The sequence below is a fragment of the Rhipicephalus sanguineus genome, chromosome 6 (genome assembly GCF_013339695.2).
Source record: "Rhipicephalus sanguineus isolate Rsan-2018 chromosome 6, BIME_Rsan_1.4, whole genome shotgun sequence".
Taxonomy (NCBI): domain Eukaryota; kingdom Metazoa; phylum Arthropoda; class Arachnida; order Ixodida; family Ixodidae; genus Rhipicephalus; species Rhipicephalus sanguineus.
This window is the reverse complement of record NC_051181.1, coordinates 105,788,714-105,803,187: the sequence shown is the minus strand read 5'-3', so window position 1 is coordinate 105,803,187 and position 14,474 is coordinate 105,788,714. Positions and strand designations below refer to the sequence as shown.

The window sequence follows — 14,474 nt, the reverse complement described above, 5'->3', positions numbered from 1 at the left end:
AGAACAGCCGCGAGCTGATTGCGATCCAGGGCGAGGCAAGGCCTCCACTTACAGCTTTGCCAGAAGCAGCGGAAGAGGAAGCCAGCTGGCAAGTTATTCGAGAGCGGCAAGTCACCGGCTAAGCGATGGTCCTCGAAAGTACCATTATCTGCGTCGACGACAGTGAGTACATGCGCAATGGCGACTTCATTCCGAATCGCCTGCAAGCGCAGCAGGACGCCGTCGGCGTCGTCTGCCAATCCAAGACGCAGTCCAATCCGGAGAACAACGTCGGCCTGCTCACAATGGCCGGACCCCAAGTCTTGAATACCCTCACCACAGACGTGGCGCACCTGCTGTCCAAGCTCCACGAAGTCCGACCCAATGGGAGCATCAACTTCATCACGGGCGTGCGAATCGCCCACCTCGTGCTCAAGCACCGCCAGGGCAAGCACCACAGGATGCGCATCGTGGTCTTTGTCGGCAGTCCCATCGAGACCGAGGCTAAGGACCTCCTCACTCTCGCCAAGAGTCTCAAGAAGGAGAAGGTAAGCGTGGACGTCGTCAACTTCGGGGAGGCTGACGCGAACACGGCGAAACTGGAGAGTTTCATCAACACGCTCAACGGCGAAGAGGGCACCGGATCCCACTTGGTCACGGTTCCTTCGGGGCGCGATACCCAACTGTCCGACGCGCTCGTCAGTTCCCCGGTGGTCCAGGGCGAAGACGGCGTGGGAGTCGCCCCTTCCGGTTCCGGAGGGTTTGAGTTCGGCATCGACCCGAACGAGGACCCCGAGCTCCTCATGGCACTGCGCGTATCCATGGAGGAGCAACGCCAACGCCAGGAGGAGCAGGCCAGGCGGGCAGCGGCTGACGGGGCACCCAATGACGCGAGCCAGAATGCGAGTCCCATGGTTAACGAAGTGCCGGCGACATCCAGCGACGAACGGCTTCTTCTGGATCGAGCGCTCGCCATGTCCATGGAGACGGATCCTGCTCCAGCCACCGCAAAATCTCCCTCTTCCGACGCCTTCCCAGACATTACGGCGATGACGGAGGAAGAACAGATCGCGTACGCCTTGCAAATGTCTATGCAGCAGGCCAAGTCTTCCGAGGACATGGTGACAGAGCTGCCGGCCGCGGCTGCTCCTCCAGAGGGCAAGACGGAGGAGCCAAAGAAGGAAGAGCAGAAGGAGGAGGAGGAGGCGGAGAAAAAGGAGGAGAAAAAGGAGGAGGTGGAGAAAAGGAGGAGAAAAAGGAGGAGGAGAAGAAACAGGGAGGAACTGAGGAAACGGGAGAGGCTGGGAATAAGGAAGAGACCGCAAAGAAGGGCAAGTCCGAGGAGGCCAACAAGTGAAGAATCCTTGCTCCGTGGAGGCGGGTCAGAAGACCATAAGAAAGACCATCCGACGGCCTTGGAAGAATGTCACGTGTTTTGAAACAGAACAACAATTTCCGACAGACGCTCGCTATAGCCTCGTGCAGCTGTTTGTGCTTAAATCGTCCGGACGACCGAAAGGGCGCGCTGACGGGAGGTTGAACGGAGGGCAAACAACATGCGACAGTAAGCCTTCCTCTTTTTTTTTCGTTCCTTGCGTGCTCAAGAGAATCGGTCAATAAAGTGTTCGCTTCATGTTTCGTTCGTTTCCACGCAGCATCGAGCACACGCTGATCTCTTCAGGCAACAATACTGAATAGCTCACTCGGCAGAAAATATCCCCTCGCTGCTTTCACTCGGCGAGACGTTTAACTTTTCATGCCCTGGTCCCATGTAGACGGTGTAGCACTGCTAATGCATAGAAAGAGATAAACATAATTCAGACACGTGTGTAACAGTAACACTCAGTTTCTCGGTAAATGCGAACGAACGCCTCAGTATACAGTGCCATGCCGCTCGTAATGCCGTAACGTTCGGACTCTCTATAAGGACGCTGCAAATTGCTTTTGCTTCAGCTATGTCGCTTAACCCGTTAAGGAGCTTTTCAGACTGAGCTCAGTCACCTATTTCTAAGCTTCACAAAACTAACGACGCTCGCGCCACCAGCGACGTGTCACGGTCAAATTTCAATTCACGAAATCGAAAGAAGGCGCCTCGAGACGAAAGGACCTTGTTAACCGGTAACGAATGTGGCACCTGTAACGGCCGACTCCGAGAACGACGAGGACTCACGCAGTTGGAGGTGTGATTCCACTGCATGCCCAAGGACGATGCTTCCTTTGTGGCAAAACTTGCGTGCAGCAGGGTCAAACCTAGCGGCAGCCGTGAAAGGCTTCCTGCGGTGCACGGGCGTCGGCAGGATTTTTTCGTAAGGGGGGGGGGGGGATGGGGGATGGGGTAGGGGTAGGGGTAGACGCTGGTGCAGCTTGAGTGGGGGGCAAGTCCTGGTGCGGCCTGAGGGGGGCAGGTGCCCCTTTTGCACATCCCCCCCTGCCAACGCTCATGCTGCGGTGTACTTCCATATGTATAGTGCACTCTTGTCACCACCCTCTCTCAAATTCGATGTTTAGGTCCGTGCAATAAAAGCGAAAATGGAAACAATCTCGACAGATTTTGGCGCGTTCGGTGTCCGTGCGCGCCTGGCATGTACGATTTGAAATGTCGTACACAACCCCAACTGCCCGATCGAACCGATTATAGACTCAGTTACTTTTTCGCTAATTGTTACGGAAGGACCTTCTTACCACTCAGGATTGATGGGCCGCTAAAAAATAGGCTAATATTGGAGTGGTTGAATTTTTGTTTATTGCTACGTACGACTCAAATATAGTGAAACAAAAACGTTCACGAGCAAGGGAGCGGAACGGACCAATGTTATCGCGGCGCTAAAGCACCACCTTGAAAAGCGTCTGAATCGCGGACTGACTTGAAGCAAGTGGGGGTGGTAATGATTAATGTGCACCCCTCATTCTGCCCCGCGGCGCACTGCTAACACGACACGACCGCGAAGGGGGCCGGGGGGGGGGGGGTGTAGTCTTCAAACCGCGTAAAGCCGGCGACGATGCAAGCTGTCCTCTGTAAATGAATGTACGTCGAAAGTTCAACGTTCCCACGAGCCACAGTTATCGCTGGCTCTCACCAAGAGGCGCCAGCTTGGCTACTCCCTCCGCCTCATCGTCTAGAAACGCCACTTTTCATTCTATATATTACCCCCCCATCGGTCGTTATCACCGACTAACCCTTTCACCCCAGCCCCTCACTGTGCTATGGGCGGGCTTGTGGCAGCTATATAGGTGCCGGGTACCAGGGGTTCATGACTTTCATTACACAACGATTCGGAGAAAGTGAATGGTCCATTGACTCGAGCCGGCGCACTTCCACGCCACCCCATGACTCGTTCTCGTATGTACGTATATATAAATGCAGACGGGTTCATAGGCGCTGCCGATTGCGCAACTAAGTGGGCCCCGCACGACTGCATGGCGCGCCTCGCTTGACCTTCGGCCCGGGCGCTCGTGAATGAGCGAAAGATATCGTGAATGGAATGAAACGAGGGTAGAGCTAGACGATATGACCCGGATTAGGCGTCCAAGCCTTTCCCCGACGCGGCGCGAGGCCGGTATTCATCTAAAGCTGGGCAACGAGCTCACCATCGCGCCGTATCAGGCGCTCACAGAGTGCATACCGAGTGAGGGAGCTAAGCTCTCCTTTTTTACGCAGCCCCTGGAGTCACCGGGCGTTACAAGTAGATGCGAGTTGCTCGGAACCTGGAAGGTGTGACGCCCGTATGACGTAAATTGCGAACTTTCTTCCAGGTGCTGCGACTGCCTTTCTCTCTCACTCTCTCTCTCGTCGGTAATTTGCCAGTCAAATGAGGCTGCCATTCTTGTTTCATTTAATACTCCAGGGCGAGCTTTTACCATGTGAGGCACGCTTTCACCTTTCTTCCTAAAAGTTCGTTACCGATGTCATTAAAACGGAAATGCTTTAGGAGTTCTCTTTTTCTTCTTTTTTCTGAGAAGAAATTAATTATGCATGCATTTTTACAGTGATGTTACGCGGTTATGTTTAGCGACATCATTAAAGTTTTAAAGTACTAATTATCTGTCAAACTTTCTAATCCAGTTTTGAAGGCTTTCTTTTTCTCGCATGCGTGCTCCAGGCATCGCATCATACCTGTACGTTTAACGCCAAAGGAGCCTCGGTTTTTTTTTTTTTTTTGTAATAATCCGCAGCTAATGATCGCCGATCTGAACTATGAGATCGAAGAAACTAGTGAAAAAAAATTGGCGAAGCTTGCATTAAGCCGCGCGAGGATTGAAACAGGGAAACTGCACGATTCTGAAGACTAATCTGGCTGCGTCTATAGGTTGTTTCTAGGCCTTAGCTAGGTGATGCAGGTTTTTTCTAGGTTGCTTCTATGTCGTTGCTAGGCTTTAGCTAGGTGATGCTAGGTTGTTTCTTGGTTGATTCTCAGCGCAGAGAGGTTCGAGTTAAACCACAGACAGTCCCAGACACGGCACGGATGTCCGAACTGCAGAGACAGAACCTCGCGCTGAAATCAAGCGTTCGCACCTCTCATAGATCTACCGGCACGTCGCGGTTGGCGTAGGCCTTCCATCGCTTTGAGGTCTTCTCGCAGCCGCCGTTGCCTTTCCCGTTCCCTATAGTATGCCCTCTCGTTGTACGTACTCGGGGTCTTCGGCTCGCCGCCGTCGTTTCGCAGCCATTCGATGGGCTAACTGTTGCCTTCTTCATTTTCAGTGGACCAGTGGTGAGTAGTGCGATTTATCCAATTTCTTTGGCACATACCCGTTTATGATGACGATAGTCTTTTTGGTTCTTCGGACAAGGAACGATTTGCTAAACAGCTTCGCTGTAAATGAACTGGGTGGCGCACATTCGACAGGTATTCTCAGATCATGGATGGCAGTTTATCAGTATCTTTCAAGAGAAAAAAGTATGTAACAGCTGCACTAGGTCGGTGGTTACCTACGGGGCAGAAACCCCATAGGGGCTTGCGGAGAGGGTTCAACTTAAACCGAGCACGAGGCAGCGAGTCGTGGAAAGGAAAATGATAGTTAAGAAACAATAAGAGAGCAGCGTGGGCCAGGTAACAAACGCGTGCTAAGGTCATCTTAGCCGAAATCCAAGAGAAGAAATGCGCAGGGCATGTAGCGAGCGGGCAAGATAGCCGCTGGTCATTCAGGGCAACAGAATTGATTCCATGAAGATGACAAACAAATGCTTGATGTCCGGTTCGTCTTACAGGCAGGGCTTCCTTCATTGAATTCATGACTTGCCTTCATTGAATGAAGGCAAGTCTCCCTTCATTGGAGGGGGGGGGGGGCCTCATAAAGCGGCAATATATATATATATATATATATATATATATATATATATATATATATATATATATATATATATATGTATATATATATATATATATATCGAAGAAAAGATCACCTAGCAGCGATCTTTTCGCCACTAAACCGATGGTGCTGTGGCCTCAGCGGCTCTGCAACGCGCAGATCGAGGGTTGTGGGAACACCGTGCGCAGTGGCGTACGCAGAAATTTTTTTCGGGTGGCGCACCCCGTTGATCCGACATGGGGTCCAGCCAGGTAAGTGTGGTCGAGTGTCATTTCGTGCTGTGTATCCCATGGCAGAAAAAAAATTCCGGGGGGGGGGGGGGGCACGGGCCCGGTGTGGCACCCCCTGGCTACGCCACTGGCCGTGCGAGCTGGCATACCGAAGAATAAACGCAGGATTCCTAGATATATCGGTCAAGATCCACTTTCGCGGTCGTATTATCCAATTCTGGGCAAAAATGAGGTCGTATTAAAGGCATGAAAATTCATTATTTCCAAGGGATGTTGGCCGGGAATTAAACAAAAACGTATTAGGCTGAAAAACGTATTATGCAGTATCTTATCAACGAGATTTCAGTCCACTGTATATATATATATATATATATATATATATATATATATATATATATGCTGTAGATTAGACGTTAAGAGAGGTGTTTGCGATGATCACAGTGCAGTGAAGCCAACTGTCTCTAGAACTGAACAAATGCTTATGAATGCTATACAAATACATATATTATTTATTCAACGTGTCAATCCAATCAAGTATTAAATGAAATTATTTTGGGAACGATTTTTCAGAAATAACTCGGGACGTACATAATTAAAGATATGTGAGCTCAAAGTAAGTAACATTAGTTGACTCACTGGATTCAAATGGTCAGGCACGACAATGCTATATATTTTATTTTTCGCCACCACTTGCCTAATAATGTAGGCAAAAAAATACATGCGACTTTCCAATTACAGCAGACTTGTGATGCACAACTAAGCAAATGAAAATCGAGTGGCAAGCTTAGCAGACCAAGGTGAACCATTACTGATTCACGAGCAGGTAGCTTCACACTCATGTGCCTCGTGAAACAGTATGCTGTGCCAAGACGCTCTGTCGAGCAGGGTGGTGACCAGTGGTTTCAGGAGGCGTTACCCGTGGTGTTCAGTGTCTCAGTGAATTGCATTCAGCAGTACGACGATACCTGTATTTCTTGTTTTGCTGACACCCCGTCAACCAAACATTCGCGATTAAATCATTATTCGGAAAATTGCAGAGCATAATTTCCCCGCACAAAGCACTATATACTGCCAAAAAATTCAACTCCAGCACTTGTCAAATGGGTGCCTCAGTGCCATCGTCGGGCTGCCGAGAGGGGGGGGAGGCCCCCCCCCCCCCCTGAGTTTAAGCCGTGCTTACAGGGGAAGATGCCACAAGACTATAATGCGAACCAATGCAACCACCCAAACAATAACGCTTGCATCCGGCCCTATACGACACCGCGAATATGGACGCACAACACCGGATCAGGCCTACGACACTGCTAATGTGGTTGATAAGGCAACGCATCCGGTCCTGTAGGTTCTAGATATATCGGAAGGCCGCAGTGTCCATATGTGAGGGACGCAGGCATAGCGAAAATGTACTTATTTAAAAGGAAGATAGTAGAAATCTGACAGGAAAAATAAAAAAACGCCAGAAGGCAGTACATAAATCTTCCGATAATTGAGGCGCTGATGACACGCCTTTTACTGAATTTGCGAGTATGCTTTCCCATAGGGATGTCAGTACGATGTTTCGTTGTTGTTTGTTTTTTCTGCATGGTCCGACACCGGACACCAAACCCACGCTCAGTTAATGTATCTGGTGTTCTTTAATGTGCACCGATATCGCACAGTACACGGGCCCGTAGCATTTCGCCTCTATCGAAATGCGACCGTCGCGGTCGGGTCGAACCCGCGACCTTCGTGTCAACCGGAGAGCACCGTAACCTCTGTTAAACCAGGTTCCAATTGCCCCCTTTAATGACTTGCTGGCTTTTCAACCGACTTATTCAAAACAAAAGCGCATTCAACCAACTGTAAACTGTCATTGCGAAGAACCGGAGCGACTCGCATAAACGGTGCCCTTCGTTTTTTTTTGCTCCGTCTTTTCCCAGACAGTCGACAAGGTCCACTGTTATCAGCGCACCTGTCTTCAAGGCTGTTGACCTTGGCACCACCAAGATCCTGAACGCAATTCTCGGGCCGCATGACGGGCGCGCGCCAGCCTTATCAGGTGTAGCGGAGTGTCGCCACACCTCGTGCTCTCGCGACGAGACACAACAAAGGGCATTCCGTAAACACAAAGCTATACGATCATAGCGGGTTTTAGCGGTGCTCCCCTACGAGACAAGGAGAGCCGTAAAAAAAAAAACACACACACCACCGGAAACTCAGTATACTACGCTTCCTTCAGTACAGGGACGAATCCTTCATGACACGCGACACGGTGTTGCACACACTTTTTATGGCAGCATATAGAGTAGCGTCTCGGTGTTATATACACCTCTGACGACGTCGACGTGAAGGAGCGCTATGCGAGTGTAAAGATAGCTGCGATCGCAACTGTTACGGTCACGCGCCGTATTTCGCTCAGTGATCTCACGCGTTGAGATTACAGAGCACGCGGAAATTTTGTAGTCCCCCACGAGCTTCCCTCGTGCTTCTGTGCACAGGGCTAGCTGTAGAAGTCTTCGTGCATGACACATGCACAAGACGTGCCGGTGCAGCTTACGTGCATTTTTTTCCCGGGGTTTTACGCGCGGGAACTACGATATGATTATGAGGCGCATCGCACACGGACTTGTAACACGGTCGACGCAAAACGCTGTTACATGCCCGCTCGCTTATTCTGCAGAGTCACTGTGGTGATAACGAAGCAGCGGATGTTTATTGCGACGCGGCGTGCCTGTGATACCGACGTTTATTACGGGTATGGTGTGGATGGCTTCAACGAAAGCGGGACCGCATGGTATCCTCAGAGGGGGCGGGGGTCGCAAAACTTACTTGACATAGCCAGAGAACGATGCTGATCCGCTGTGAACTAAGGCTCCAGCAAACACCTGAACCAGATATTAATGCAGGGACCGCAGCAGAGAAATTAAATTTCGCTTCGAAAACAGTAAAAAAAAATCGCTTGCTCTTACCTCGGCAAACTGCGCAGCCGGCGGTACTCACACTGACATTGGCTGATCTCATAATCGCGGAAACATTCTCAGTAACACCTACTTTTCTCTGGTCCGGTAGATAAAGAAACAGAAGTCTCTATCTTCAAGAACACCAGAAATGTTATTCATCTGAGTATTTGCTGCCTCTATCCACGGCCGTATGATTATTTGTATGATATTTGCAGCTCCGAAGCACTTTCGTCCACTTTACTTTCTTCACATTTATGTTCTAAATACTACAGATAACACCCCCTATACTTTCCTTGGCGTTATTGTCTGTTAGTTCTCATTAATATTGTGTCTAACAAAGATAAAACGAGCCCTTAGAAAATCATCTCCCTTCCTTCATTGCTACACCAGTGTCTTTTGGGTACAGTATGACCATTAAAAAAAGTGAAACAGCATATGTAAGCCATGCAGAGACTAACTACACTGCAGCGCCTGGTACTCTCGAAAGAAGTGAAACCCGCCGCGATCATATCACACGCGACAACGCAGAGTGCGCATCAGATAGCGTTTACAGTGCATGACCTAGCTGTCCACGTGCCTTGATAGGTGCTTCCGTGAGACTGCGTAAATAAGAGAGCACGGAACAAGACTGCTCATCACGTGAGGCGCACGACCAAGCCAGGGGAATGACGACCCCCATTTCTCTTTACTCCCTGCGCTACACTTCTGCGACGTCAGCTCAGTCGTCTCAGCCACCGTTAGCGTAAGTTCTTACTACTCGCACACAGATAGTTGGACAGCGCGTGATCATCGTTGCTGTGGCGCACGCGTACAATGATGGGGTCATGCCTCGTTAAAGCCTCTCCGCGCCCTGCGTCACCCCAGCGTAATCGTTCATTCGGACGACGAAACGTTTAAATCCGCTGAATGCAAGAAAATAGGCGTTTTGACTTTATTCAACGAGCCCTAATTAGGGCAACCGTACAATCTCGTTCCACTTTCTTTGATAACCGAGCCGTCGCAATTCCAAGCGGAGGTCGGTGTCCCGGTTTCGCCCTGTACGAACATGATGGTTTTTTGTTTTTTAGAGAATATACTCGTCGCATTTATCTCGAAAGTGCCGTTTGATTCTGTGTCCGTATTTACTCCAGTTTGGACATGTATTCACATGCAGAAAGCCATTCATTTACTCATTCATTCGCAACCGTCTAAAAATAGACGCATATGCACGCGTTACCTTTGTTTAAACCCGCACAGCTCGTCAAAATCAATTCTATGCATTAAATGTGTTTTGTAATAATGATACTTTCTTTAATTTTTATTTTCTCTACCGACCGAGCTGCGATCTCAAGCGCCGCCGCAGCACCCTCCGGACGTGACGGCGCGGTAGACGAATGGGAGTGGGAAGACCGAATGACCAGATACAACGACATCACAAAACATTATAGGTTACAGAGGGGCATATTTCCGCCACCTCACCCAAAATTGACAAAAAAGCAGTCTGTCGAATGGCGGCGGTTACAAACCAGGACGTATCCGAATCCCGCGCTCTCGCATATCATATATCCGGATATATACGAAACGGACCAATGTAAACAATGTGAATCCAGAGCCACTCTGGAGCATATGTTATGGGAATGCCGAGGGATTAGTCACAATACCGAGATCGCGGCCTTTAGTGACAGCCTTCGCGCACGCTGGGAAGCCGCGCTGCTCATCTCCGCTCTCGAGGATCAGCTCTGGGCCGTCCAGCGGGCCGAGGAAGCCTCCAGGGTTCAAGGACTCCTGGCCGTCTCCTAGGCGGGGCCATAGGCCCGCCCCAACAACTCGCAGGACTCAGAATAAAGTTATTTCCTCCTCCTCCCGGCGTTGCTCGCGAGTGGTATGACCTAAATGCGTCTATCACTAACACCGTATCGCAGTCTGATTTTGTCAAGTTATTAGAAGATTTAGTAAGTAAGGAAAAAAAAAAGAACGTTTATTTACGCAAAATCGTTATAGCTTCCCCTGTGGGCCGTCCGGCACGCCGAAGAAGCCGCCCGTGTCCAAGGACTCGAGGCGGTCACCTAGGTGGAGGTGCTTGTCACCCCAACCCGCCCGATACCGCCAGGCGTCTTGAATACTCACTCACTCCAGTTCTCTGAACCACAGCTAGTACTTACCTCCTTCATTACTTTTCTTTGTTCTGTAACGCTGCAATAATCTACACTGAAATGTTATATGAAGTGTATTATTTATGTGACTTGCACTTTATATAAATCGTATTACTGTTGTATCTTACGCGCATTGAACCGGTGTTGTATTTCCATGCCGAAAAGCTCTTGTACGTGCGACGTACGAAACATCGATCGTTTCAAGGCGATAACATTAACAAGGTTGTGTCGCAGAAAATCCGATGTCGTCGTCGGCGGCGGCAGCGGCGGCGGCGGCGGCGGCAGCGGCGGCGGCGGCGGCGGCGGCGGCGGCGGCGGCGGCGGCGGCGGCGTCGTTGGCCGTGAGCGAAAAATCCCGACGGATGCAAAGAATAGAAACAGATCCAATCATACTCGGATCAATCGACGCCAAAGTTCTCGGAGGTCCTACTGTAAATAAGACAAACTATTTGAGCCGGAAAGAAAATTGGGGTCGGAATGGGAATAGAGCAAGGCTTTCCGGGGGCGAGACGGGCAAAGCTAGCCGAACAGCCACGAAGGCTCGGTGATTCAAGCTGTATGAGGAAGGAGCTAGTGAGCGAGCGCGCACTTCAGCGCTTTCTGACTCTGAGGCATGCGCACGCGCCACAGTGGTCCAGTGGCTATGGTGCTGGACTGCTGACCATAGGTCGCAGGATCGAATTCCGACAGCGGCGGCCTCATTTGCATGGAGGCGAAATGCTAGAGGCCCGTGTACCCAGATTAGTTGCACGTTAAAGAACCACACGGCCAAATTTCCGGAGCCCTCCACTACGGCGTCCCTCATAATCATATTGCTACGAAGCATCATATTGCTACAGACATGCTAGAAGAACTCTTCCAAGTGGAAATGTGTAGAAACGTGATTGCCTTCAACGTTTCAATACAAACACGCTCGCTTGCTGCAGTCACTAAAAAGATCGTTATTCAATCTTAGTTAATTGGGCGGCTGATAGTAACAATTATTGCCGCACTTTGTGTCCCCCTGGATCCATAACTTATCTGCAAATGTGGTTTCACGTACCTCCCACTGCTGAATCTTAAGACAGATATAAAGATTAATTTTGAATACTAGGTGTATTGTTCATTATCAGGCGCGTAGGCAAGGGGGGGGGGGGGGGGGCAGCCCCCCTCCTCCCGTAATTCGTCCAGCCTTCTATATTCCTGGGCAACTTTGTTTTCTTTTTGCCATGGAAAGACTTTCTTTCGAACGATTAGGCCTCCCCCCCCCCCCTCCCCGAAAAAAAAAATCCTGGCTACGTGCCTGTTCATTATACAGTAATACTGTAGGCTGACCGAGTCACTTATACAATTCCTAAAGAGCGTCTGCTCCCAGTATTGTTTTATTTATGCTTTATACACTATACTTCGAGGCAACTGAGCGAAGTGAGTTTGTAGAACGTACTCGCGTGAAAGTGCGTTCTGCAGCGAGTGTCACTAAAGCGTCACCGTGTGACACCCCGCGAATGACACTCTCGGGGAAGTGCAATCGCTCAAAGCGACACCAACTTTGCCCATGTGGCAGGTGTGTAAGACACTGGACTTCGAAGCGTGGGGCTTTATGTTTGCCTAGGGCCCTATTTCTTTGGTTCTGTTGCGACCGGCCTTTGTAGGCACCAGAGATTCCGGAGGAAGAGGCTGGAGGAAGGCAAACTTAGCAGAGGTTTACGTGGTTCGGAGCCAAGGACCGCATGACGGACTATAACGACATCACAAAAGCCTACCGCATGGCTCGCAGGACTTTCCCACTCCCGCACCCGCGGTTGAGTCGAGCGGAGGCGGTACTATTGAGACAGCTCCAGACCGGATCGCTACCGAGTCCGGGACTGATGCTCGCATGTACCCCGAGACATACCCGACCGACAAGTGCAAGGTCTGCCGGAGGGAGACGGCGGATCACACGCACATCTTGTGGACTGCATCAAACTACCCAGAGGAAGCGAGATCAAGAACGATCCCGTCGCGGCTCGAGGAAGCCGCGAAGAGCTACGACCTGGATCAACAGCTCTGGGCCGTCCAGCAGGTCCTCTGGGCGCTCGAAAGGCAGGGACCCAGCGAGCCGGCAACGGCGAGCGGAGACCGCGCCGAGTAACGGCAACCCCGAAGACGACGTAGCCCTCGTCGGGGGCGCGCGAGCGCCAACTGCAGGCACAAATAAAGTTTGTTCCATCCAATCCAATATTACACATGGGCGAGCAGTTTGTTTCTACATGACGATTTCGTCCTACAGGACGAGGATTTCGTCTACATGACGACGATTGCACCTCGAATGAGTCCGCGGGGGCTCGTTTTAAAGGGTCTCTTTCCCCAGATCCCTAGAGGGGAAATTTTTGCAAGTTGGGACGGTCCAATCGCGTCCCACACAACACTGATGAGGGTGCCAGCCACACTCCGCAGGTCAACGTCGTCAACTGGGCGTGGCCACCGTACTCTGCTGCTGTTGCACCAAAGGGTGTAAACATGTGGTCCCCGCCATGTGAAGGCCGTAGGGCGATGGGTCCCACGCTCGGACAGCCGGCCGCAACAAAGGTCTGCAGCTCCGAAGCACCTTGTCGATCAATTAGTGGGGCTGATTGTCATCCGCGCGGACGCCGCTGTCTCGTCAAGGTAGATTTGGCGACAGGAAACCATTCCGGCTGACTCGTCGATCCTTGGTATGTCGGACTGCATGGCGCCTCGCTTCTCGTCTCGGGAGGACAATACAAGTGCCCGAATCGCTGTCAACAGCAAGCAGCCCTTCGGCGCCCGGTTCGAAGCACAGGGACGCCGCTTTCCTTTTCAGCGCAGGGGCCGATCGTAACAGTTCCCAAAGAAATGCTTCGCATTTAATGACAGTAGTCTCAGTATGAGTAGCCAGTTCGCAGTGCCAACAAGAAACGACAGTACAAGTTCCCAATTCACACGCAACAATGCACAATTAAGACAACCTGAGAAACTCAACAAGCTGCGCTAGCAACTTGAGCTGGCAACAGTACGTGGACTCTGCAATGTCTGGTATGCGCCTAAGAGGGCGAGTGTGTACCAGCCTCCCGCAGCAGCTCGGATACAATGCTGTAATGTGCGCTGGCAAAGATTCTTGTCGCGGTGTTCGTACAACGTCTGATGCTGCATATACAAAGACGTCAGGCTCTTTGCACTTCATATTGGTTGCAGCGCCCGTGACGTCACTCGCTAGACAAGTGACGGCAGCCACGCGGGGCGCGCTGTCTCCAAGTAGCCTGTCGGTACTCCCGTGCAACAAGCCTGGAGAGTGAACTACAACTTTCTCGCAGGCGGCACACGTAAGAACGCGACTGCCACACTGTGAAGACGTGGTGCAACGCGCGGAATGCATGGCCCGCACTTTGTGTGCTATGCGAAGCACGGAGACATTTTTCGCATGCTCGACACCCTGCATGCTGGGCGTTCCGCTCGCCCCATCGAAGCACACAGCAGTTGTGTGCAGCCGGTGATCATGCTGGAAACTTTCGTTTTCTTAAAACCAACAAAACAGAACTGGGCGAGAACGACAGCGAGGCGCAGTGGGGCAGTCGAGTCACTGCCGGACAACAGCAAGCACAGGCACTGATACAAACTTTGTTCCTTCGAACGAGTTCTTTGCTCTGTCAAAGTGAAGGTCGCGCCTAGAAACGCGCGATACAAGAGTGAGCTCCTGCACTTACGGATGCGCTCGCAGGCCAGTTGCAAAGTCGGGAGTTGCGTCTTTTTTTTTAATTTCTTTTTTACTTCAGTGGTACGCTTTGATGGTGACAAAGCTTATAGGAAAACGCTCACGATCGCTGTCTTTAACCTCAAGCGGCGTAAAAGAGAATGCGACTCGAATGGGTGAGCGAGAAAGAAAAAGAAAACATTTGCGGCGTATTTAT

General features: G+C 50.8%; 2 protein-coding genes across 2 annotated transcripts in view; both read left to right on the top strand.

Moving 5' to 3' along the window:
* LOC119396089 (cathepsin L-like) overlaps positions 1 to 14,474 on the top strand; it is a 543,104-nt gene that overhangs the window by 379,852 nt on the left and 148,778 nt on the right. The window lies entirely within an intron of this gene.
* On the top strand, positions 117 to 12,700 carry LOC119397458 (26S proteasome non-ATPase regulatory subunit 4). The gene is made up of 3 exons (XM_037664884.2): positions 117 to 1,184; positions 12,347 to 12,481; positions 12,632 to 12,700. The coding sequence occupies exons 1-3, from the start codon at positions 126 to 128 to the stop codon at positions 12,698 to 12,700; spliced, it is 1,263 nt and encodes a 420-aa protein (XP_037520812.2). The 5' UTR covers positions 117 to 125.

Excerpts from the sequence above, each read along its gene's own strand:
- LOC119397458 (XM_037664884.2), top strand. The coding sequence starts at position 126 with ATGGTCCTCGAAAGTACCATTATCTGCGTCGACGACAGTGAGTACATG. Across the intron at positions 1,185-12,346 it reads AGCAGAAGGAGGAGGAGGAG|GACTTTCCCACTCCCGCACC; the intron begins GCGGAGAAAAAG and ends CATGGCTCGCAG. Across the intron at positions 12,482-12,631 it reads ACCCGACCGACAAGTGCAAG|GTCCTCTGGGCGCTCGAAAG; the intron begins GTCTGCCGGAGG and ends GCCGTCCAGCAG.